This window comes from Triturus cristatus, chromosome 2_1 (genome assembly GCF_964204655.1).
Source record: "Triturus cristatus chromosome 2_1, aTriCri1.1, whole genome shotgun sequence".
Lineage (NCBI taxonomy): Eukaryota > Metazoa > Chordata > Amphibia > Caudata > Salamandridae > Triturus > Triturus cristatus.
Genome location: NC_140581.1, coordinates 192,037,984 through 192,062,295, shown reverse-complemented (window position 1 = coordinate 192,062,295; position 24,312 = coordinate 192,037,984). Strand labels below are relative to the sequence as shown.

General features: G+C 48.5%; 1 protein-coding gene across 1 annotated transcript in view; it reads right to left on the bottom strand.

The window, feature by feature from the left end:
• LOC146863944 (tetraspanin-36-like) overlaps window positions 1–24,312 on the bottom strand; it is a 120,009-nt gene that overhangs the window by 27,236 nt on the left and 68,461 nt on the right. The window contains exons 5-6 of the mRNA XM_085629715.1: window positions 24,131–24,283; window positions 13,210–13,293 (exon numbers count right to left, since the gene is read on the bottom strand). Coding sequence (XP_085485841.1) covers window positions 13,210–13,293; window positions 24,131–24,283 — 237 coding nt within the window. The remainder of the gene's footprint in view (window positions 1–13,209; window positions 13,294–24,130; window positions 24,284–24,312) is intronic.

Here is a 24,312-nt window from a genome sequence, read left to right as displayed (position 1 = left end):
TAAGAATTTTTTCTATAGCGTTCTTTGTCAGCAGTTCTTAGACCTCTTGTGTAAGACTTGCAATTGGACCTTCTTGTAATGTTGCTGCTTTGGTGGTTATGGTTTTTGTATGAAGTCTATACTGTAGCAGTAACAAATAATATTTACAACTCACTTGTGTGTGGAAATGGCTACTCAGTTTTTGAGGAAGTCTTCTAGCCTCCCCCTACTGGAGGGTTGTGACTTTGGGGGGTAGAGGGGTGGATTCGTGGAGTGCAGCTCCAGTCACTTAGGACTATGATCCTCTAGAGTTTGTCCCTTGATTTTCCACTGCCTTAAAAATGGACGTTGGGTTGCGGTTGATGCCACTGCCCAATGGCCCTGAAATTGACTAAATTCTGGTTGTTTTTGCCTGTGAGACAAACATTGGTCTCCCATGGTCCAGCTTTTCTTGAAGGCTGCCTCTTTTTAATGAAGGGCTCAGATTTCGTTAGAAGTCTTTTCCACCTTGTTGATCTCCTCTATCGTTTGGTCAACACATGGGGAAAGACATGGATTCCTAAGAGGGAGTTATCGATGATAGTGGATTGTACCTCAAGTTTAAAGCAAGATACATAGCCAGTATGTCTTCTCAGCACCGGACCTGTAGCTATCTCCCTGCTTGCAGTATCAGCAGCATTGAAGGCAGATTTAGGGCATGAGTTGGTAATGTTCTTTCCTCCCTCAATAATACTTGTCGCCATCTTATATTCTTCCAGGAGATGTGGCATGAGGTCTTCCATATCCTCCCAGTGTTGGTGAGCTTGTCTATACAGCAGTGTGTTGGAATTCGCGATTCACCACTGTGTGACAGCAGTCCTCTCCATCTTCCTTCCTACAGTCTCTGTTTTACTTCTTTCTCTGGTGGAGGCCCTGTGGATGCAGAGGACAGTGCTCTCTTTTTTGTTATGGAAACAATTAGTGGGTCTGGCTCCACATGGCCTTGAATATATTTGGGGTCCTGTATTGAAGCCCTGTATTTATTCTCTATGTGCGGCGTTACAGCCTTGGCGGTCACTGGTTTAGAGAAAACCTCCCCGCCTTGCTGTACAATGCTGAGGACCATGGGAGGATATTGGTTCCTTTTATATGCAGGAGTAAGTGCCTCAAGGAGAAACCAGGTCTCCTCCTTTTCAACCTCTATCTCCACGTCGAAGATTGAATATGCTACTTACCAGTATGCATCTGTTCTTGGCATGTAGGGCTGCTGACATTCATATCTGTGCATGGATCGCCGCCTAGTGTTGGGTCCGGATGATTGCACATTGTTGTCCTGGAAGAGTCTTCGAAGTATCACGAGATAGGTGGCTCCTCCCCTGGACTACAGTGCGCATGGGCATCCTCTCCATCCTCAGATTGTTTTTCACCATTGTGGCAGTGATGTAGTAGATACCGTAAGTGATGACCATGCTATACAGTAATTCGGAGTGCTGCAGCCGCTACAGGCGCCGGGGAGGAGGGTGGGCGATATGAATGTCAGCAGCCCTACATGCCAAGAACAGATGCATACTGGTAAGTAGCATATTCAGTTCGAGGCATGTGAGCTGCTGAATTCATATCTGTGCATAGATTATATAGCAGTCCCTCGATTAGCGGCGGCTGCCCGTGCCAGCTGCAGCAGTCTGAAAAAGGGTCTTGAGAACAGCCTGTCCTACAGCTGTCTGCTGTTTTGAATGTACATCTACACAGTGGTGTTTTGTAAATGTATGTATAGTGGACCATGTGGCTGCTCTACATATTTCCTCTAAAGGAATATTCCCTAGGAAAGCCATGGACGCCCCTAACTTTCGTGTTGAGTGGGCTCTGGGAGGAATCGTTAATGTGCGTTTAGCTTTTTCACAGCAAATTTGAATACATTTAACGATCCATCTGGCTATCCCTGCTTTGGAAATGGCGTTGCGGAGAAAAGGCAACGAACAGTTGTTTTGTTTTCCTAAAATCCTGTGGTCTGTCTATATAGTACATGAGTGCCCTCTTTACATCTAGTGTATGGAGCATTCTCTCCGCGACATTTTCTGGATTTGGAAAGAAAACAGGCAGTTCAATAGTTTGATTCATGTGGAACTGCGATATCACTTTAGGCATGAAAGTGGGGTTAGTGCGTAGTACAACTCGGTTTGCGTGAACCTGTATGAATGGCTCTTGAATGGTTAGTGCCTGGAGTTCACCAACTCTTCTCAACGAAGTGATTGCCACTAAGAAGGCTACTTTCCAGGTGAGGAATTGAATCTCACATGAATGTAGAGGTTCAAAAGGTGGACCCATCAATCTGGTGAGGACCACATTCAGGTTCCACACCGGTGCCGGTGGGTGAGTTGGAGGAATCACTCTTTTGAGTCCCCCCAAGAAAGCTTTGATGGCAGGCACCTTGAATAAAGAGAGGTGCTGCCTGTTCTGAAGATAGGCCGCTATTGCGGTTAGATGTATACGGATGGAGTTGTATGCCAGATTGCATCGGTATAAGTGTAACAGGTAAGAGATGATGTTCTGAATGGATGAATCCAGCGGATTAATGTCATTGTTTTTACAGTAAATGACAAACCTTTTCCATTTAGCCGCATAGCAAGCTCTGGTCGTGGGTCTCCTGGCCTCCTTGATGATATTCATACATTCTGGAGGCAGGTTCAGGTAGCCAAACTCTAAGACTTCAGGAGCCAGATCGCCAGGTTCAGCTGTTGCAGATCTGGGTGCTGAATTTCGCCATGGTTCTGTGTTAAAAGTTTGGGTGTAAGCCGCAGTCTTTGAGGCGGCACCACGGACAGTTCTAGTAACGTGGTGTACCATGGCTGGCGTGCCCACATTGGAGCAACCAGGATAAGTGTCATTGAGTGTTGCCGTAGTTTGCGTGCCACTAGCGGTATTAATGGCGCTGGGGGAAAAGAGTACACAAATCTGCCTGACCAGTTCATCCATATCGCATTGCCCTGCGACTGTGGATGAGGAAACCTGGCGGCAAAGCTTTGGCATTTTGCGTTTTCCCTTGTGGCAAATAGGTCTATCTCTGGATGACCCCACTGCTGGAAGTACGGTTGGAGTACTGATGGATGTAGCTCCCATTCGTGCATTTGGTGGCTGTGTCTGCTGAGCAGATCCGCCATCTGGTTGTCCTTGCCCGGGAGGTGTTCCGCCATGAGGAACATGTTCCTCTGAATGGCCCACTTCCACATGCTCTGAGCCAGATGAGACAACTGTGGAGAGTGTGTTCCTTCCTGCATGTAGTACATGGCAGTCATGTTGTCCGTTCGGATCAACACGACTTTGTTGCACAAGTGTACTTTGAATGCCTTCATTGCCAGGAAGATAGCCATCAGTTCCAGAAGGTTGATGTGCATCTTCTGTTGCTGTGTCGTCCATAGTCCCTGCACTGTGTAATTGAGTACATGAGCTCCCCATCCCTGGAGAGACGCGTCCGCCGTCAGTATTATTTGTGGAACAGGCTCTTGGAACGGTCGGCCCTTGCAAAGGTTGTGTGGATTCCACCAATGCAGAGAGTTGTATGCCCGACCGCTCACCAACACTAGGTCTTTCAACTGTCCTTGAGTCTGATTCCATTGACGTGCTAAGCACTCCTGAAGCGGGCGCATATGTAGTCTCGCGTGCGGGACTATGAAGATGCAGGAGGCCATCATGCCTATCAACTGCATGAACACTCGCGCTGGAAGGGAGTGTTGTGGTCTGAACTTTTTTATCAGCAGTTGCATGCTGTTGATTCTCGCTAAATTTGGCTGAGCTTTGGCAGCCAGAGTGTCTATAGTCGCGCCCAGGTACTACCGTACGTGGGCGGGTTGGAGATGTGACTTTGGATAATTCAGTGAGAATCCCAGACTGTGAAGCAGGTGAATGGTGTGGGATATGTGTCTGGCACCCTGCTGGGCTGACTTTGCCTGAACAAGCCAGTCGTCCAGGTAAGGGAAGACGTGAATGTGCTGTCTCCTTAAGTGTGCGGCCACTGTCGCTAGGCACTTGGCAAAGACTCTGGGCGCTGTTACCCCGAAAGGGAGTACTTTGAACTGATAATGCTGATCCTGAAGAGTGAACCCGAGATATTTTTTTGTGTGATGGGTGTATGGGTATGGGTATGTGGAAATACGCATCCATTAAATCTAGTGTTGCTAGGAAGTCTCCCTGACTGAGTAACGGCAGAACCTGCTGGAAGGTGAGCATATGAAAATGCTCTGACAGAATGTATTGGTTGAGGGGGCGGAGGTCTAGTACATGTCGTAAAGACCCGTCCTTTTTTGGGATTAAGAAGTACAGAGAGTACACCCCTGACTCCCGCTGTTCCATAGGCACGAGCTCGATGGCTCCTTTTTGCAGCATACTTAGTACTTCTTGCTGCAATAATGTCAAGTGCTCTGCGGACATAGGACGGTGTCTTGGTGGTATGTTGGGTGGATTGGATGTTAATTCCAGACAACCGTACTAGACAATTTCTCTGACCCACCTGTCTGTGGTGATGGATCTCCAGACTGGCAGGAACTGTTGGAGTCTCCCCCCGACCGGTGTCATGTGGGCGGGAGTCAGCGACAAGACGTCACTGTTTGTTATTGGCGGAGGACCTGGTGTTGTTGTGTCCTCGTCCTCTGCCTTTGGTGCTGGATCCACGATATCCACCCCTATTGTTTTTATTATAGGTACTCTGGGTACCTCCTTTACTGTACTGCTGCTGGGACCCCTGACCTCTAGCTGCTCCTCTATTCCCGGGGCGACGAAAGGAGATACTCCGAAACTGCTGCCACTGTAGAGCCCCCATAGATTTCGCAGTTTGTGTCCTTTTTAATCTTTTCCAGTGTAGTGTCAACCTCGGGGCCAAATAAAAAGTCTGGGTTGACTGGTTGATTCAAGATATTATGTTGAATCACAGGTTTGAGGCCTGATATTCTCAGCCATGCGTGCCTCCTCAACATCACACTAGTGTTGATTGCCCTTGCTGCAGTGTCAGCTGCATCCAGTGCGCATTTGATGGACGCATTTGTAATGAGTTGTCCCTCTCTGATGAGGAGCTCCGCTCCATCTTTGTATTCATCTGGTAGGTGTTCTAGCAGTGTTTCTAGTGTATCGTAGTGTGACCTGTCGTATCGGGCCAGGAGTGCCCGAGTGTTGGCAATGCGCCAGATGTTTGCTGCTTGTGCTGCTACCCTTTTGCCTGATGTTTCTAGCATTTTGGACTCCTTGTCTGGAGGAGGAGCATCACCTGTAGTCTGCGAGTTAGCTCTTGCGAGCATTAGAAACTACCATGGAGTCCAACGGCAATTGACCCTTAATGGACATGGGGTCTCCGGGTGCAGGTTTGTATTTCTTCTCTATTCTGGGGTTCAATACCCGTGCCCTGGTGGTTTCCTTAAAGATGTCCTTAGCATGTTTAAGAACCCCTTTCAGCATTGGTAGAGTCTTGACCGTTCTTTCAGATGTGGAGAACGTGTCCACCAAGAAATCCTCCTCCACAGAGTCAGAATGGAGTTCCACTCCGGGATTGGCAGCTGCCATTTCAATGAGGGCGTTAAAAGCAGCAGTATCTTCAGTGGGAGATGGTTTGATATTGTAAAGATGTGTCAGGAGCATCTTGTGGGTCACCTTGGTCAGTAGGGTCTCCCCATGCTTGATCTTGGTCTTGCTGTTGGTCATCAGGGTCATTATCCACAGGATAAGTGGTATCATCCCCAATATAGCCCTCTCATGCATCCTGTTCTGAGTGTGTGTTCCTGATGATAGGTGTGGAATGTTTCTACAAGCACTGGCGTCGAACCTGATGCCAGTTTCCTTTTTAATGGAATCTTGTAGGAGTCCAAAGCCTTCTCTGGAACAATTCTCCGCTTGCGGAACAACAGCCTACCAGTGTCGGCGTCGATAAACTGGTCCTGCGAGTCCTCGACATCGGTTCTTTCCGTGGACACTGCCCGTGGTTGTTCGAGACTCCTCCTAAGTTCGAACATCTTCGGCGTCCCCAGTGGCGGCAATCCAAACTTGATCGGTGCCGGCGCCGAGTGAGCTTTGGCGACTTTGTGTGGTTCGGGACCCGTCTTTGGTTCGAGGGTTGCCCGTTCCCTGATGCGCTGTAGGGACTCCGACACCTGTTGCAACGTGAATGCAGACGGTGCTTTGGAACCGACAGGCTCTTTGGAGACAGGCCTCGACGTGGTCTCCGGTTTCTTCCCAGCCTTCGGGTTTTCGATCCGAAGTTTGGGATCGACGCCTGGTTGATTCGAATTTTTGGCAGTCGCCGCACTCTTCGGTGTTGACGTAGTCGGATCGACCACCGTGACCTTGGTGGTTGGTGCTCCAACCTTCGGTGCCATAGGCCGTTGCGTCTTCTCGGGACCGAGGGCCTTCTTCTGTGTCTCGGTGCCGAAGCCCTTTTTTGTCTTCTCGGTACCGAAGTCCTCCTTTCTTTGGTCAGCTCCGAAGTCCCTTTTCTGTGTCGACGGATTGGAGGGCTTCGATGCCTTCGATCAGACTTGAACCAGTTGCACTTTCGGTTTCGATTTGACCGGTGCTGGTTTTGGTTTCGCTTTCACTGAATCGAATCCAGTCTTTTTTGATAGTGTTGGCTCTTTTGAAATGTTCGAAGCCGGGCCTTCAGGCGGGGCTGTAGAACAATCCGACTGATCTTGGGTAAGGCCCGCAGGCGATCCCTCGACCTGAGCCTTATCAAGACTGTGTCCTTCAGCCTCCGCATCAACGGATTGGCCTAGCTCCTCGCCCGAGCTATCTTCCTCGGCCCTAAGGGCCTCATCGTCGTCTCCTACCTAGTCGACGACGTCTTCGTCCTCGAAGATCCTCATCATCGTTGTCAGAGTGGGATTCAGGCTACGAAGCATGGCTCTAGTCTATCTCTTCGACGCTCTCGACCTCCTCGGTGCTGAATATGTTAACCGGGTTAGGCGCCGATTGTTTGGCCTCCAATCTAGCCGCCCGTCAATTCCGAAGTGTCTTCTTTGACCGGAACCGGGCGCAGGCCATACACCTTGACTCATCATGATCCGGTGAGAAAAATTTGTTACACACCGGATGGACATCGATGTGTGGATATTTCGCATGACATAAAGGACATCTCTTGAAGGGAGTCCTCGATTCCATCCTCGAACGTCGATCGATGGTCGGACCGAAACTAGGTCCGAGAAGTGTGAATAAATCCGAGAACAGGTCTAAATATTTGTCGATACCGAACGCAAACAATACAGACGATACCTAAAGGCTTTTGGCCTTAAATAAAGTTTTCCTAACTTGAGCTAAGATAAGCACATCCGAACCCAATGGCGGAAAAAAACAATCTGAGGATGGAGAGGATGCCCATGCGCACTGTAGTCCAGGGGAGGAGCCACCTATCTCGTGATACTTCGAAGACTCTTCCAGGACAACAATGTGCAATCATCCGGACCCAACACTAGGCGGCGATCTATGCACAGATATGAATTCAGCAGCCCACATGCCTCGAACCTTTACTGCCTTTGTTTTTTTAATCCACTACTTGGTATGTGGAAATGTCATGGGGGAAAGGGGAAGAAAGCCACGAAGGATAGGACTATGTCCTTTAAAGGCGAGTCGGCCTTGGCGTCCTCCCACAGCATTTCCCTCTGTGATCCTCTATTCCCAAGTCTTTGGGATCGACGCCGCATATACCTTCCTCCTCTTCCCCCACATCTGTATTCTGACTTTCCTTGGATATTTAATCCTGCTCCCCTGATAAAGTATCTTGCATAATACTCTTAAGCCCCATTGGCCTAGCTTCTTTCAAGGGAGTCGTGGCTTCCTCGAAGGTCCTCTTCTTTTTCATAAGGTTCTCTATGTCGACTCCAAAGCTCTTTTCTTTCTCTCAGCATCACGGATGTAGGACGTCTTAGGCTCTCCATGAACCTTCTCCTTTGAGGGCGCCTGTTCCTCCTTCCCCCCCCTCTGCGCTTGATCATCAACAGAAGTAGAGACAAAGTGTTTCGGTGCATCCTTAATGGTAAGTTCCCATGATAGGATGAAAAGTGCCTTGAGCTCCTTCGACTGCTAGTCTCTTTGGCTTTCAGGACTTTGTTTTCAGTAAATCTAGTGTATGACTCGAGGAACCAAGCTTCGCGGCTTGGGTGTGTGTCTGACGGTCTTGTCTTTTGATGAATTGGGCGCATTACAGTCATGTGGCACTGTGGCATTAAGGTCTTTAAAGTGTGTCTTTTCGACCTTGTATACATTGTGTTCTACGTCTTGGTGTTCTCCCTGGGCCACTATCTTACCCTTGCCGGAGAAACCCATCTCCTCCAACGACAGAGCACCCTTCTTTCAGGTCTCTATTTAGGACATGCCCACCACACATGCTCGCACATTATGCCTAAAGGAACTTGTCCCTGTGGACTAGGGTTTTAGGTTTAAAATAGGAGCAAGGGACACAGTCCTCTGACTTATGGTCTTGTAGCAAGCAGAACACACAGACTGGATGTTCAATGTTCAAAGCGAAAATTCAGTGGCCATTCGGGCAACATTTGAAGAGCGTGATCATGCTCTAAAATCACGCTGATGAACCACAGACATTCCATTTCAACCAAGAAACATTCTCTGGATGTCAAACACCCACGACAAACGCCCCTGTAAAGCTTGTCTCCTGGGTTGTGCCAATCTGTTCAGTCAACTGATTTCTGAAATGATTGCTCAAGTACTTGTCTACTTGTTGATGCGTTTGCTTCGCAGGTCACAAAGTCGTTATCTACCCCGGGCAAGCTGGTGGTTGCGAATGGCTCGATGTCAGACCCTTTGAGGCAGAGACCTGGGGAGAGGGGTTTCTTCTTGGTTAGTAAACCTAGTACTTGGTGGGCATGTTGCCCATATCTACCAGGACTGTTTTCCACTGAAAGAGTATATGAAACTCTCAAGAGTGCCAAATGAATGCTGCAAGCTCCAGGTAATTGATGTAAAAATGCTGTGCTCCTGGCATGTGGTTCCATGAGAGTGGCGTCTGTGGTGATGGTCACCTGTGGTTGATGCTCTACAAATGGCCTGCCCAGCATCAGTGTTCGTGCTTCTACCATTGGAAAGTGAGTTAAACTCTGGGCACCACCAAAACTAGAAGATCTTTTTGACTCTCTGCCTGCGACCATTGAAACAGACACTCCTGAATATTGTTTTCAGTACAACTGTTATGCAGGACGCATTTATCCCCAATAGTCTCATTACTGTCCACACAGTTACGGGACGTGTTGCCTGAAAAGGCAGTAGCGGCCTTTGGAATGCCATCACCTTTTCTTGATCTGGGTAAGCTTATGATGGAGTTCAACACAGCTCTCAGAAAAGGTTGGACGTTCTCAGGTGTGACTTTTTGTGCACAATGGTCAGTCCTAACTTGTATAACAGAATCACTGCTGCCTAAATGCGTACTAGGTATTTTTCCTGACTGCTACTCTTCGTCAGCCAATCGTTCAGATATGAATAGATATAAATGGCACAGCGGCACAGATGTGCTGCCACACATTCTGCAAACACCCTTGGAGCTGTTGTGACCCTGAAGAGGTAATGCTGTTCACTTACCACAGGTTTCTATGAGGTGCCAGAAGTATGGGAAGTGGAAGAAGCGGTCCTTGAAGTCTAGCACCAACAGGTGATTTCCTGCGCAGAGCAATAGGATGACACATTGTAGGGTTGTGATCTGCAAGTGTCCAACTGGATTCAGAAATTTAGTGGCCCAAAGTTGAGGCGAAGTTGCATTGTACCATCCTTTTTGCCAATGAGAAAGTATACAGAGTACACTTGTTGGCCATGCTGTTCTAGGGGCACTGGCTTGATTACACCCTTGCTTAGGGGAGCTTCTCTTCCTCACACAACACTTGCTGGTGTCCCTGACAGATTGCATGCTGCAACTGTGGGATATTTGGTGTCATGGTGTGCACCTCCAAACAGTATCCCTGCTGAACAATTGACAGAACCAGCTTGTCTGGGGTTACTTCTTCCCACTGTAGAAGGAATAACCCAATTCTGTCCCAGACAGGTGTTGTGTGATCAGGAAGGATTAAGTATAAATCGTTTAAGGTTGATGTGCCCTCACAATAGCCAGCAGTGCTATTTTTGGTAGCGTGAAAGCGGTTGTTTGAGATGGTCTTTACAATGTCTCACATTCGCGGACGTCAAAACCCAGATTTCGATGTCTGGGCCTGAAGTGCACCAATGACCTTTGCAGTGTATCGTTTTTACACTCCTCCAGCAGGAAATTAACTTAGGGCAGTAGAGATGTTCCCCATCAAATGAGACATGGATGAGATTGCTACTGCACCTTTGGCTAGAAATCCGACAACCTAAGTCATGCACGCCTATACAGGAGGACGCTTGCGTTGAATTTGATGTGGCATCTAGAGCACAATTATGTTATTTTTTTTTTTTTTAGATGGTCTTACCTTCTTGCACCAATTCTATTTCCAGATGCCTCTATGAAGTCTTTGATAAGTTATTTCACCACCTGCCAATCATACGTATCGTACCTTGAGAGAAGCCCAACTGAGCTGGAACGGTCATTGTGTTGACCCCCCCCCAACTGCAACACATTTTCTGTCAGCATCAATTTTCCTCTGGTGGAATTTTGCCCCTCATTCCAAGTGCAAAGCTTGATTATGAGCCATGTGCACTACCTAAGAATCTGGAGGCACCGGACCACAAATGTAGAGTGGGACTTCTGGGGCACACCTATACTTTGTCTCCAGTCTGGAAGTAATAACAAATTTGAACAGGTTCTTTAACATTTTCTTCTGCACATATTGCAACGCTTCTTAAGATTGGCAGAAACTGTACTGCCTGCTCAGGTTTGGGCAGTCTCTCGATAAGGGAGCCCTCCTCGTGCACCATCACATGGTGCTGAACTTTAGAGTGGTCAGCCACCCTTAAGATTACTGAATAGTATGCTGTGGTATCATCCGTAGGGGATCCTTTGACTAGATATGGTTCTAACCAGCAGAGCTCTTGAAGATAGAGGTTCTAGCCTTCCTATACATCTTCCCCATTTTGTAATGGTACTGGGTGTTAGTAAGCATCTTGTGGGTCATACGGTCTTGATCAGAGTCCGATAGTGTGCGATGATGTGACTCCTGTGGGGATGGAAACCTATGTGGAGACAGTGCTAGGGTGGCCATGGTCTGGTGATGGTGGTAGAAGCAGCAGAGGTTGTGGTGTTAGAGGTACAGGACTATTGGTTGCCCCCCCCCCACACCCATTAGGTACATGGTATTCCTCTAGATTGGGGGGTCTTCAAACTGGGGGGCCTTAACAGATCCTTGGGGGCGGGGTTTAAAGGCTCAGGTCAAAAGAAGCATCAAGTGTACAGCTGTGCTTGGTTTTAAGCTGAAAATAAAATGATCAGCAGTCAGCAACTCTGTAAAGGGGCATTTTAAAAAGGTTTTAGATAACTAATGTTTTAATAGGTCAAGACATACTTAAACATTGAAAATTAAATAGGATAATTGTGAAGAAATTCTATGGGTGGGGGGGGGGGGGGGGCAATGATTTATTTTTTAATACGGGGGTGGCTTAAAACATTTGAAGACCCCTGCTCTAGATCTCCTGAAATGGCTTCTATTTATCAGGGGATTGGGATCAGGCTCCTGTGGTGTTGGGAGGCCTCTATAAAATCTTCCCAGAATTTGGATGATTAGAGAGCTTCAGCTGGATTTTCTGGGAGTGCAAGCAGTTGAATAGCCTCACTAGATGCTATGCCCAGTGTGAAGGGTGTTTTTGCCACCAATTTCAGCATTGAGGGAGTCAGGCCTATCCCTCGAGGCTTGCTTGCGACCTTTTCGACTTTTGGCTAAGTTTCCCGAAGCTGAGCCTGGCTATCAGCACTTTGCTCCAGTGATGTCACCAAGCCTGTTGAGTGTTGAGGCCTTCAGGATTGTGTTTAAGCCTGAAATGGTACTTGGCCTCCACGAAAACTGTTTTTGAGGCCAAACCTTATGGGTCAGTCCAGGGTCACTGTTGTTGAGGTGGACTTTGTCTATTGTGCATGCTTCCCCTTTAGAATGGTTTTGACCTCTTCTTCAGAAGCCATCCAAGGAAAGGGTGTCAGGGCCATTCATTATCCTACTGCAGTAGGACGCCAGAAGGTCATTCGGACTCCAAGTCTTGTTATTCAATGTCTTCTGGTCCACCAAGGGATCTTGCCACCACATCTTATAATAGGCCCAGAGATGTACTCTCCAGTACCAAATGGCCATCTTGTTTTTAAATGTTATACAGTCATAGCAACTCGATTCCTCGAGGTCTTGAATCAAACACAAGTTACTCAATGATGGCCTTACAAGTGGAATTTTGGGTTACGTCTAGGTAAAATTGGAAGGGTGTGTCCTGCAAACTCACTACCACTCATACTCCTACGACCAGCTACACAACAAAGTCTTCCTGTCTGTGTTGCTCCGCGACAGAGTCCTCCGGTTCGGGATTGTCTACAACCAAATCCTTTGGTACCAGTCGTGGCCGATGTGGAGTTCTCGAATGCCCTTTGCTGAAAATCAGATTAATGATGTTAAAAGTTTTACGCTAGAAACTCGATGATCCAGGATCTTTTCAATGAATGTCCAGGCTCAGTGGAGGAAAAAAGCAATCCGAGATGGAGTCTGTCTTTGTGTACTGTAGGCTAAGGTAGAAGTCATGAGAATCTCAAGACCAAATACTTATTTGAACAAAATCAACCTGCAAACGTACATGCACGACATTACATGGAAGGAGTTTGCAGAGCATGTGATCTACTGCAACACATACTACAATCCATCATTTAGGTAGCCTTGTTTTCTGCCCATGCTAGAATATGATTTAGGAAAATCTTGCCAAGGATTTTCACAACCCCATCAAACAATGAGATAATGCGGTAATTTGCTGGGTCTGAATGATTTCCTTTTTATGATACAGGTATTCCAGTAACTCCGGATATAACCACTGCTGGTTAGGGTATTAAATACCGTAAATGTAGTCACCCATATTTGTACATTGTTTTTTGTATCCTTCATATTTGCATAGCAGCACAGTATATCAACTGGAACCTTCTTAAACTCTAGAAGTTTTATTCCCTCAGAACTTGTTCTGAACTGACATAGCCTCAGCATTTTATTGCACCAACATCCCCCATCATCATGTTCACACTAAGTACTGCGTTTAGCATTACATTCCAAATGCTGATTTTAGATTAAATTTCCTTGAACACAGCTGCATTTACAGTGTCTGATAAAGAATGTTAAATACCTTAACAACTGCGAACCCAAGGATAACAAGAGAGGCGTAACTGAGGACATGCTGCAGCCAATGGTCCAGTTTTTCTTCACAGCCCTATAACATAAGAAAGGAAATACTTTATATTAAAAGGTTATGTTTGCCAAGGATGTAGGAATTTGGCTAGAAGATGGGGAGGATTTGTACGAAAACGGGCAGCTGCTACATTCGAACAGTATTCTATCTCTGCCTCAAACTCTTCACCAACAGTTTTCAGAATACAAAAAAAGAGAGCACTCATTTAGAAAAGCAGCCCTCACAGGGATCCATGATGAATTCATTTTATTAACTTGGTGTCAAAATCACATAAAAACGAGTGTTTTCTAGCCTGGTCAAAACATATCGTTTTTATGTATTTTAGGCACCAGGGTTCCCTGGTGGAAATATAGATTGAATTTATGAGCTGGCAACCCGCTGCAGCTCCCCTCCCAAACTTGTGCACTGCCAGGAAACTAGATACGTCACTTGCACAAATATATACATACACGCACAGACCGATATATATGCACATAACGACAAACATCTCACATTTCAACACACACTCACAGAAGATGTACTGATACTTGCACTGCTTTCCGTATTTAATTTCCAATAGCTTTAAATAATAACAGCGTACTACTCTGTACAACACAACCGGGGACGCATTACAAATGTGGCACACTTTCCTTCATTGCACCTGGCGCAATGAAGGAAAGTGTGGCACATTATAGGGAAAGAGCTGCCCCCAGGGCAGCCGCGAACTCATGCTGATCAGGGGGCAGCGCATTCACGTGAAATACAGAGCTCCATTGTTTTACTATGTAGGCAGCAACCCATCTTCACTTTTAAAGGGGAATAGAGATCCACTTGCAGGGAGGTGCAGTCAGTGACTGCCCCCGCCTGCAAGGGGATGTCGGGGAGGTGGGTCCATGGCCCCCTATTCACCCTCTGCAGAGGGTGGCTCTCAGGAGGCACACCACGTTTGAGGTGGGAGTCCTGCAGGCTTCTTTGGCTCTGCGCCCGCATCAGTAATACTGCGCAGGGGCAAAGGCATTTCCCTCATTTGCATGGGAGACGCCCCAATGCAAATGAGGGAATGCCTCCTTGAAGATATCACTGACTTTTCTGTTCGCTTGTGAAGGGTGCGAGTGCTTTCAGTAGTGTGCGACTACTAGCATGTGCAGTGATACTGCTACTTGCTGTGGGGTGAGAGAACTGTTTGTATTGAGACTGTTAGTCTGCAATGGTTACGAGGGTGCTGTTCGACCATGAGAATACAGTCAGTAGTGCGAGACTGCTACTCTCTGTAGAGCGAGTTTTTTCAGTAATGACTGCTCCTCTTAGTAGGGTGTAAAGAGTGCTGTCAGGGTGTCTGTAATGGGGGCAGCACGGTATGGAGATGCTTTCGCATGGTCATCAGGAAACTTATTGACAAACTAAATAGTTTAATCTGGTCCTCCACCAATATGGTAAAGTGAGGACAAACCAATTCCCAGATCAGGGAGATGAGTGGGTCCTAATTTCCATAGGGCTGGAACTGTGAGCGAACTAAGAGCTTTGGAGATGGAAGCCCGTCTTCTACCATTTTGCCAAAAGGTTCTAGGATAGTCTGCAGGCAAGTAAGATAGAAAGTGCTGTAAAAGTGTAAGGCTTACGGTAGGACCTCTACAAAGTCTGGCCCCAGAGTATGTGATGACTCACAGACTAGTGCATCAGATAGAAATGCCACCTCACCTCCAGCTCATCAGAATGAGGAACAAATGACTGCCTGGCCAGCCTGCGAGGATGCCTGAACTGAACCTTACTCTTCACTAAACCGAAGGAACTAGACATCCTCTCTAAGGATCAATAGCTGCCTCCCCATGCTGCATTCTCTTCTGTTCCCTCAATCCTCTTTTGACCATTTTGGTCACTTTGCCTTCTATAGTTTTTTGATTTTTCTAAACATGACTGCGTTATATTCTTGCATTTAATGTTTTTGGTACAGCTTGTACTAATGTCTGGATCCCTGACGCGCATTGTGTTTTCATAGGAAAACACAATCATGTGTGTGCACTATGACATAGGCCTGTCTCACGTTTCAAAGATTAAAATCTTGCTGGACCAGGAAGGGCGCCCCAAAGCATTACCATCATTGAGGTGAAAGGTCCACTGCCTTCCTCAGGAGTTAGGCAGCACGAGTGCGGTGGTGTAAGCATACCGTGTAATCACCAGTAAGAGTGAACAGGCCCTTTTACCTGTATCACTTGAGTAAGAACTACAGTCTCACTCAGGTAAAGTTGGGTGGTGTACATTTGCTGAGAGTATGTGTGTCTGTGAATGGTATAATACAGGGATAATGCAGCACTGTACGGTGCGTGCATGTTATATGCTTGTGCTGGATGTATGTGTGCCTACAATGAAGGGTGTAGTGATGTGCAGTGCATGTAGGTTATGAATGTGCTGGATGAATGTGTGCCTATAAGTGGTACAACACATGGCAAACTCTGGGTTCCAGTTTGGGAGTTACAGGGCTGCCAGTATGTCATGCAAGTGCTGGGTGTATGTGTGCCTATGAGTGGTACAACACATGGTAGACTCTGTTCCACTTTGGGAGATCCTGGACTGCATCGTGAAACATACGGAGAGGAGGTAGAGGAACAGTCCCATGAAGATTTGTGTATTGCTGCATTCCTGAGAGCTGGGTGGAACACACTAGAGAGGGAAGCCAGGCTCCACAGTACACTTCAAAGGGCGCTCTTTGATTCAGAGAGAGGTCAAGATGAAGGGGCCTGGGCACATCTCAGGAAGGAGATTGAGCTGCTATGAGAATCATAAAGAGTAGGGCTGAGGGCCTGGGCTAACCTTTTGATAAAATATCATTTTGGCAAACATCGAGTTGTGAACTCATAGTCATTCCCATGACCTGTGATGTGGGGCTATTCGCTTTGGAGTCACTCCTGCTGAGACAGACTGCTTTCTGGAGGAAGAGGAGCGAGCACTTCAAAAAGGAAACAGACTCCCAGCATAAACTTAAGACTCAGATGCTTGCTAAGACCAGTGTGCTTAGTGAGGAAGAGGAGAGCACTGGAGGGAGCGAAGTCCAGAGGGGAGTCCTGCCGATCGGATTCCCTTAGCGAGGTGTGAGGAGAGGGCTGCTGCACCGATTGGGTTGTTGCCCGTGTGCAGGGAAAGTCTGCAATCCTCGTATGTAGAGGAGGTCAGCTGTGAAGAGAGCCGTGACCGTTGCTGCACCAACCGAGTAAATGCCCGTGTGCAGTGAGAACCAGGTGACCCAGTAGCTCAAGAGGGGCCGCCGTGAAGAGATTGCAGTACTGAGTTGACCGTGGCTCATGTGCAGTGGTGAGCCAGCAACCCCGTATGGAAGGAGGGGCCGACGTGAAGCAACCTGCTGTGCCGATTGGACGGGAGGCCGTGTGCAGTAGAGAAATGGTGACCAGAGATGGCCACTCGGGCCAAGCAAGAAGTCTAATCAGATCGGGATAGTCATTGGAGGAGAGAGGCCGCTATTGTGACCCCTGCAGGCCTTCAAAACAATTATGAATCAGCGTCAGGATTTTCGCACATACCCGACTCACCACGGGACGGTCCAAAGAGCTTTTCCAGCTTTGAGGAGCCATGAAAAACCTTCAGCCACACCAGCTGCATGGCAGAGTGTGAGAAACTTGAGGAGGGCCGAGCAGAGCCCACCTAGGTCGCGGGCGATGAACTTACAGGAGACAGCAGCTGCAGCTCCAGAGCCCACGAAGGGGGCTCGGTCAGGAACTCCGGTCGCTCCAACCCAGCAGGTGAGGTTAAGACTAATATTGAACCAGTTAGCCCCCAGGGAATGAATATGCTACTTACCAGTATGCATCTGTTCTTGGCATGTAGGGCTGCTGACATTCATATCTGTGCATAGATCGCCGCCTAGTGTTGGGTCCGGATGTTTGCACGTTGTTGTCCTGGAAGAGTCTTCGAAGTATCCTGAGATAGGTGACTCCTCCCCTGGACCATAGTGCGCATGGGCATCCTCTCCATCCTCAGATTGTTTTTCGCCATTGTGGCAGTGATGGAGTAGATACAGAAAGTGAGGACCATGCTTACAGTAATTCTGAGAGCTGCAGCTGCTACAGGCGCCGGGGAGGAGGGTGGGCGATATGAATGTCAGCAGACCTACATGCCAAGAACAGATGCATACTGGTAAGTAGCATATTCAGTTCGAGGCATGTGGGCTGCTGAATTCATATCTGTGCATAGAATACATAGCAGTACCCTCTATTAGCGGCTGCCACCAGTGCCAGCTGCAGCGGTCTGAAAAAGAGTTTTGAGAACAGCCTGTCCTACAGCTGCCTGCTGTTTTGATTGCACATCTACACAATAGTGTTTGGTAAATGTATGTGTAGTGGACCAGGTGGCTGCTCTACATATATCATGCAAAGGAATGTTTCCCAGGAAAGCCATGGAGGCCCCTAACTTACGTGTTGAGTGGGCTCGTGGGGGAATCGTTAATGTGCGTTTAGCCTTTTGATAGCAAATTTGAATACATTTAACGATCCATCTGGCTATACCTGCTTTGGAGATGGCGTTACCTTTGTGGTGTGGGGCAAAGGCAACGAAAAGTTGTTTTGTTTTCCTGAAGGCTTTAGTCCTGTCTATATAGTACATGAGGGCTCTCTTTACATCCAGTGTATGGAGTGCTCTTTCTGCGACAGTTTGTGGGTTTTGAAAGACGACAGGCAGTTCAATAGTTTGAGTCATGTGGAACTGCGAGATCACTTTGGGCATGAATTTTGGGTTGGTACGTAGTACGACCCTGTTTGCGTGAACCTGTATGAATGGCTCTTGAATGGTTAGTGCCTGGAGTTCACTAACTCTCCTCAAAGAAGTGATCGCTACTAGGAAAGCTACTTTCCAGGTGAGGAACTGAATCTCGCATGAGTGTAGAGGTTCGAAGGGTGGACCCATCAGGCGTGTGAGGACCAAGTTGAGGTTCCACATTGGAGCTGGTGGGTGGCTTGGAGGAATTACTCGTTTGAGTCCTTCCAAGAATGCTTTGATGGCAGGCACTCTGAATAGAGAGAGGTGCTGCCTGTTCTGGAGATAGGCGGATATTGCTGTCAAATGGACACGTATTGAGGTGTATGCCAGATTGCATCGGTATAGGTGTAATAGGTAACAAATTATGTTTTGGATGGATGCGTCTAGCGGGTTAATGTCATTGTTATTGCAATAAATGACAAACCTTTTCAATTTGGCTGCATAGCAAGCTCTGGTAGTGGGTCTTCTAGCTTCCTTAATGATGTCCATACAGTCAGGTGGCAGATTCAGTTAGCCAAACTCTAGGACTTCAGGAGCCAGATTGCCAGGTTCAGGTGTTGCGGATCTGGGTGCTGAATCTCTCCATGGTTCTGCATCAAATGCGCGGGTTTGATCCGCAGCCTTTGATGCGGCACCACGGAAAGTTCGAGAAAGGTGGTGTACCATGGTTGGCGTGCCCACGTTGGAGCAACCAGGACGAGTGTCAGTGAGTGTTGTCTGAGTTTGCGCGCCACCAGCGGTATCAATGGTGCTGGGGGAAAAGCGTACGCAAATCTGCCGGACCAGTTCATACATATCGCATTGCCCTGCGACCGCGGATGTGGGAACCTGGCGGCAAAGCTTTGGCATTTTGCGTTTTCGCTTGTGGCGAATAGGTCTATGTCTGGATGACCCCACTGCTGGAAGTACGGTTGGAGTACTGAGGGGTGTAACTCCCACTCGTGCATCTGGTGGCTGTGTCTGCTGAGCAGATCCGCCATCTGGTTGTCCTTGCCGGGGAGGTGTTCCGCCATGAGGAACATGTTCCTCTGAATGGCCCACTTCCACATGCTCTGAGCCAGATGAGACAACTGTGGAGAGTGTGTTCCTCCCTGCTTTTGTATGTAGTACATGGCGGTCATGTTGTCCGTCCGGATCAACACGACTTTGTTGCACAAGTGTACTTTGAATGCTTTCATTGCTAGGAAGATCGCCATCAGTTCCAGAAGGTTGATGTGCATCTTCTTTTGTTGTATTGTCCATAGTCCCTGCACCGTGTAATTGAGTACATGAGCTCCCCATCCCTGGAGAGACGCGTCCGCTGTCAGCATTATTTGTGGAACAGGCTCTTGGAACGGTCGGCCCTTGCAAAGGTTTTGTGGGTTCCACCAATGCAGAGAGTTGTATTCCCGACCGCTCACCAACACTAGGTCTTTCAGTTGCCCGTGAGCCTGATTCCATTGACGTGCTAAGCACTCCTGAAGCGGGCGCATATGTAGTCTCGCGTTTGGGACTATGAAGATGCAGGAGGCCATCATGCCTATCAACTGAATGAACACTCGCGCAGGAAGGGAGTGTTGTGGTTTGAACTTGGAAATCAGCATTTGTATGCTGTTGATTCTCACTAAATTTGGCTGAGCTGTGGCTGCCAGAGTGCTATGGTCGCACCTAGGTACTGTTGTACGTGTGCGGGTTGGAGACGTGATTTTGGGTAATTTAGTGAGAACCCCAGACTGTGAAGAAGGTGAATGGTGTGGGACATGTGGCTGGCACATTGCTGGGCTGACTTTGCTTGAACAAGCCAGTCGTCCAGGTAAGGGTAGACGTGGATGTGTTGCCTCCGCAGATGTGCAGCCACAGTAGCTAGGCACTTTGTGAAAACTCTGGGTGCTGTTGTCACGCCGAAGGGGAGAACCTTGAATTGGTAGTGCTGCCCTTGAATAGTGAACCTGAGATATTTTCTGTGTGAGGGGTGAATGGGTATGTGGAAATATGCGTCTTTGAGATCTAGCGTTGCCAGGAAGTCTCCCTGTTTGAGCAGCGGGAGGACTTGATGTAGGGTGAGCATGTGGAAATGCTCTGACAGAATGTAGCGGTTGAGGGGCCTCAGGTCTAGTATAGGTCTGAGTGACCCGTCCTTTTTTGGTATTAAGAAGTACAGGGAGTATATCCCCATGCCTTGCTCGTGGAGGGGTACGACCTCTATTGCGCCTTTTTCCAGCATACTTAGCACTTCCTGCTGTAAGAGCGCTAAGTGCTCTGAGGACATAGGACGGTGTTTTGGCGGTAGTGTGGGTGGATTGGACGGTGTTTTGGCGGTATTGTGGGTGGATTGGAGGTTAATTCTAGGCAGTAACCGTGTTTGATAATATCTTTGACCCACCTGTCCGTGGTGATTGAGTTCCACGTGGACAGGAACCTTTGTAGCCTTCCCCCGACAGGTGTTATGTGGTCGGGAGGAAGGGAGAGGGCGTCACTGTTTGTTCTTGGGGGAGGACCTGGTATTGACGTATCCGCGTCCTCTGCCCTTTGTGCTGGAGCCACGATACCCACCCCAGGTGTTTTTATCGTAGGTACTCTGTGTGTTGCCCTTGTTGTAGGTGTGCTGTGACCCCTGTCCTCTGCCTGCTCCTCTATTCCCGGGGCGACGAAAGGAGCCACTTCGAAAGGTCTGTGTTTGGAGAGCCCCCATGGACTTTGCAGTGTCTGTGTCCTTTTTTATTTTTTCTAGGGTGGCGTCAACTTCCGGCCCGAATAAGTAGTCTGGGTTGACCGGCTGATTGAGAATGTTATTTCGAACCTCAGGTTTGAATCCGGAGATTCGTAAGCAGGCGTGTCGTCGTAGCATGACGCTGGTGTTTATTGCTCTGGCAGCTGTATCTGCGGCATCCAGTGCACACTTAATGGATGCGTTTGTGAGGAGTTGTCCCTCCCTGATGAGGATCTCTGCTCCCTCTTTGTATTGGTCAGGGAGATGTTGTAGTAGGGTTTCTAATGTGTCATAGTGTGCGCGATCGTAGCGAGCTAGGAGCGCCTGTGTATTGGCAATACGCCATATGTTAGCTGCCTGGGCTGCAACTCGTTTGCCGGAGGTCTCTAGCACCTTGGACTCTTTGTCCGGGGGAGGAGCATCCCCAGTTTGCGAGTGCGCCCGTTTGCGAGCATTTGCGACTACTATGGAATCTAGAGGCAACTGGCCTCTAATGTACGTAGGGTCCCCAGGCGCCGACCTATATTTTTTGTCGATCCTGGGGTTTATCACTCTTGCCCTGGTGGGTTCTTTGAAAATGTCCTTTGCTGGTTTGAGGACACCTTTCAGCATGGGTAGAGTTTTGATATTCCTTTCTGAGGATGCGAAAGTATCCAGTAGAAAATCGTCGTCGATTGTGTCAGAGTGGAGTTGCACACCATGATTTTCCGCAGCACGTTCAATCAGGGCGTTGAATGCGGCAGTGTCCTCTGTGGGAGACGTTTTTGCGCCATAGAGCTGCGTGTCCTGTGTATCCATAGGTGCACCTGTGTCTACAGGGTCATCCCAAGCCTGGTCAGGGTCCTGTTGGCCCTCAGGGTCCATCTCTCTTGGGTAGGGGACATCGTCACCCATATAGTCCTCCAAAACGTCGGTTTCGGAGTGTGTCGGGGAGAAGGACTGTGGATCCGGGTAGGAGGTATGGAGACGTTCGTAAAGAACTGGCTCCGAATCTACTGGCAGCTTTTTCTTCAGCGGGATCCGGTAGGAGTCCAAAGTGTGTTTGGAAGATATTCTCCGCTTGTGGAGCATAATTCTGCCAGTGTCGGCATCGATGATGTGGGATGGTGACGTCTCCGTAGGAGATCGTTCGGCAGGTGTGATCCTAGTTTGGGTGACACGAGTTCTTATTTCAAACATTTCTGGCGCCGTGGATGGCGGCAGGCCAAAAGTGATATGAGGTGTGGCTGGAGAAGCTTTTTGAGCTTTTTTTGGCTCGGGGCCCGATGTGTCCTGGAGGGCTGCCTTTTCTTTGATGCGTTGCAAGGACTCTGCAACTTGTCGCACCTGGAGCGCTGACGGTTGTTTGGCGCCGAGCGGTTCAGTAGAGGCAGGCGTGGGCTTCTTCGGGGCCACGGGGTCATCGAGTCGAGGAGAGGCGGTAGCCGTCGATGGCGTCGATGATTGGGCCTTAGGTGCTGCTTTCGAAGTGGTGTGCGACGCAGTGGCCATTTTGACCTTAGTGGCCGGAGCCGATTGTTTCGGTGCCTGGTGCCGAGGCGGTTTGTCGGTGCCGATGGCCTTTTTCCGTGTGTCGGTGCCGACGTCTGCTGCTGCGAGTTCGGCACCGAAGTCCCGTTTGGTGCGGTCGGTGCCGACTGGTTTTGCTGGCGTCGAAGGTGCAGTGGGCTTCGATCCGACCAGTACCACTTTCAGTTTCGGTTTCTGTGGAACCGACACGACTTTTGGTTTCGGTTTCGAGGAAGGGAAACCAGCCGGTTTGAGTCCTAATGGCTGTCGCTGAATGTCCGAGGCCGGGCCCGAGGGCGGGGCCGAAGAACTGCGAGATAGGTCTTGGGTAAGGCCCGAAGGCGATCCCTCGACCGGAGCCACAGACTGACGCACTGGGATATCCTCCGTCTGTACGGGTAGGCCTTGCTCGTCACCGGAGCCACTTTCTTCGGCCCCTAAGGCCTCATCGTAGTCTCCTACCTCGGTGTCGTCTTCATCTCTGTGAAATAGTTGTTCTTCGATGTCTTCCGATCCGGAATCGTGTTCGGAAGCGGGGCTGGAGGGTAGGTTCTCCACGCCTTCCACATCTTCGTCCTCGGCGCTGAAGATGTTGGTCGGGGCCGGTGCCGCTTGCTGCGCTTCAAGTCTCGCCGCTCGTCGATTCCGAAGGGTCTTCTTGGATCGGAATCGGGCACAGGCCATACATGTGGATTCGTCGTGATCCGGTGAAAGGCATTTGTTGCACACCGGGTGGACGTCGATATGGGGATATTTCGCATTGCAAACAGGGCACCGCTTGAATGGTGTCCTCGATTCCATCGTCGATGGTGTCGATGGTCGATGCGAAAAAAGTTGTATTAGAAGTTAATAAAACTAACAAGTAACTGTCGATACTGATCGAGAACAGTACCGACGCGAACTAAAGGCCTTTTGGCCTGAAAAAAGTTTTTCCTAACTTGAGTCAAGATAAGCACATCCGAACCCAATGGCGGAAAAAACAATCTGAGGATGGAGAGGATGACCATGCGCACTATTGTCCAGGGGAGGAGTCACCCATCTCAGGATACTTTGAAGACTCTTCCAGGACAACAACGTGCAAACATCCGGACCCAACACTAGGCGGCGATCTATGCACAGATATATATTCAGCAGCCCACATGCCTCGAACACTTGCTTTCCAGATAGCACAATAACCACTATGACTAGAGCTAGGAAAGTGTCCCTCAGGGGACAGTGAACTAGTTTGTGATGTCGTATTTCCCTTTGTGGTGGTAGCTGTAAAATAAATACTTGTTTTTTTAATAAAAGCAAATATTATACTGGACAATGATTTGTATTCCAAGTTGTGCCCCCCCCCCCCCCCTCCGACGCCCAACCCCTTTCCCTGAAAATAGTTTGACTGCTCGACCTGCTCTACTACAGAGAAGCAAGTGCTAAAGCGATATTTGGCCCAGTTGCTCAGGATCCATAGTAGGTCGAGCCCCAGGACATCAGGAGTGAAAGGCCTAAACCCCCACAGTTGAACCCAGCAACCCCTGCATGCCCCATGGCCCTCTGAACGGGATTATGACAGAACTGTTTCACATTACCCTAGAGGAAAGCCTGCTGTTGCTTGCGTAACGGTTACCAGGGATTGAGCAAAGTTCTTAGTGAACTGTGATGTGACCTAGCTAGACAGAGCCAGACCATGTTGGTGGGTCAACCCCTCCCAATTTATTAATTCCCTTTCTCCCACATTTCATTAAGGACTTGAGGCAAATAGCTATTTACTGCATCGGAGTGACGTGGGTGGCACATCTTGGGAGACTCAATTAGTACCCTGGTTTAACAGTTTTTGTTTGGAAATGGAAAATGGAAATTCAGACCATCCGGATGACTACAATTCTAATTAATCATTTAGAGAAGTCTACATGACATACACAGAGCCACACGTACCTCTTTGTTGAGCTTTGCAGGCTCAGCCAGGCTTCCTGTGCAGTTTACAGCATTGTGCTTGCAGCAGCTCTCGGGAACGGTGTTATTGTGTGTGCCGTTAGACCAAGGAATATGCTCCCAATCGGTGGAATTATTCACACCACAACATTGCAACTGTCAATACAAAAACGCATGTAGTTAGT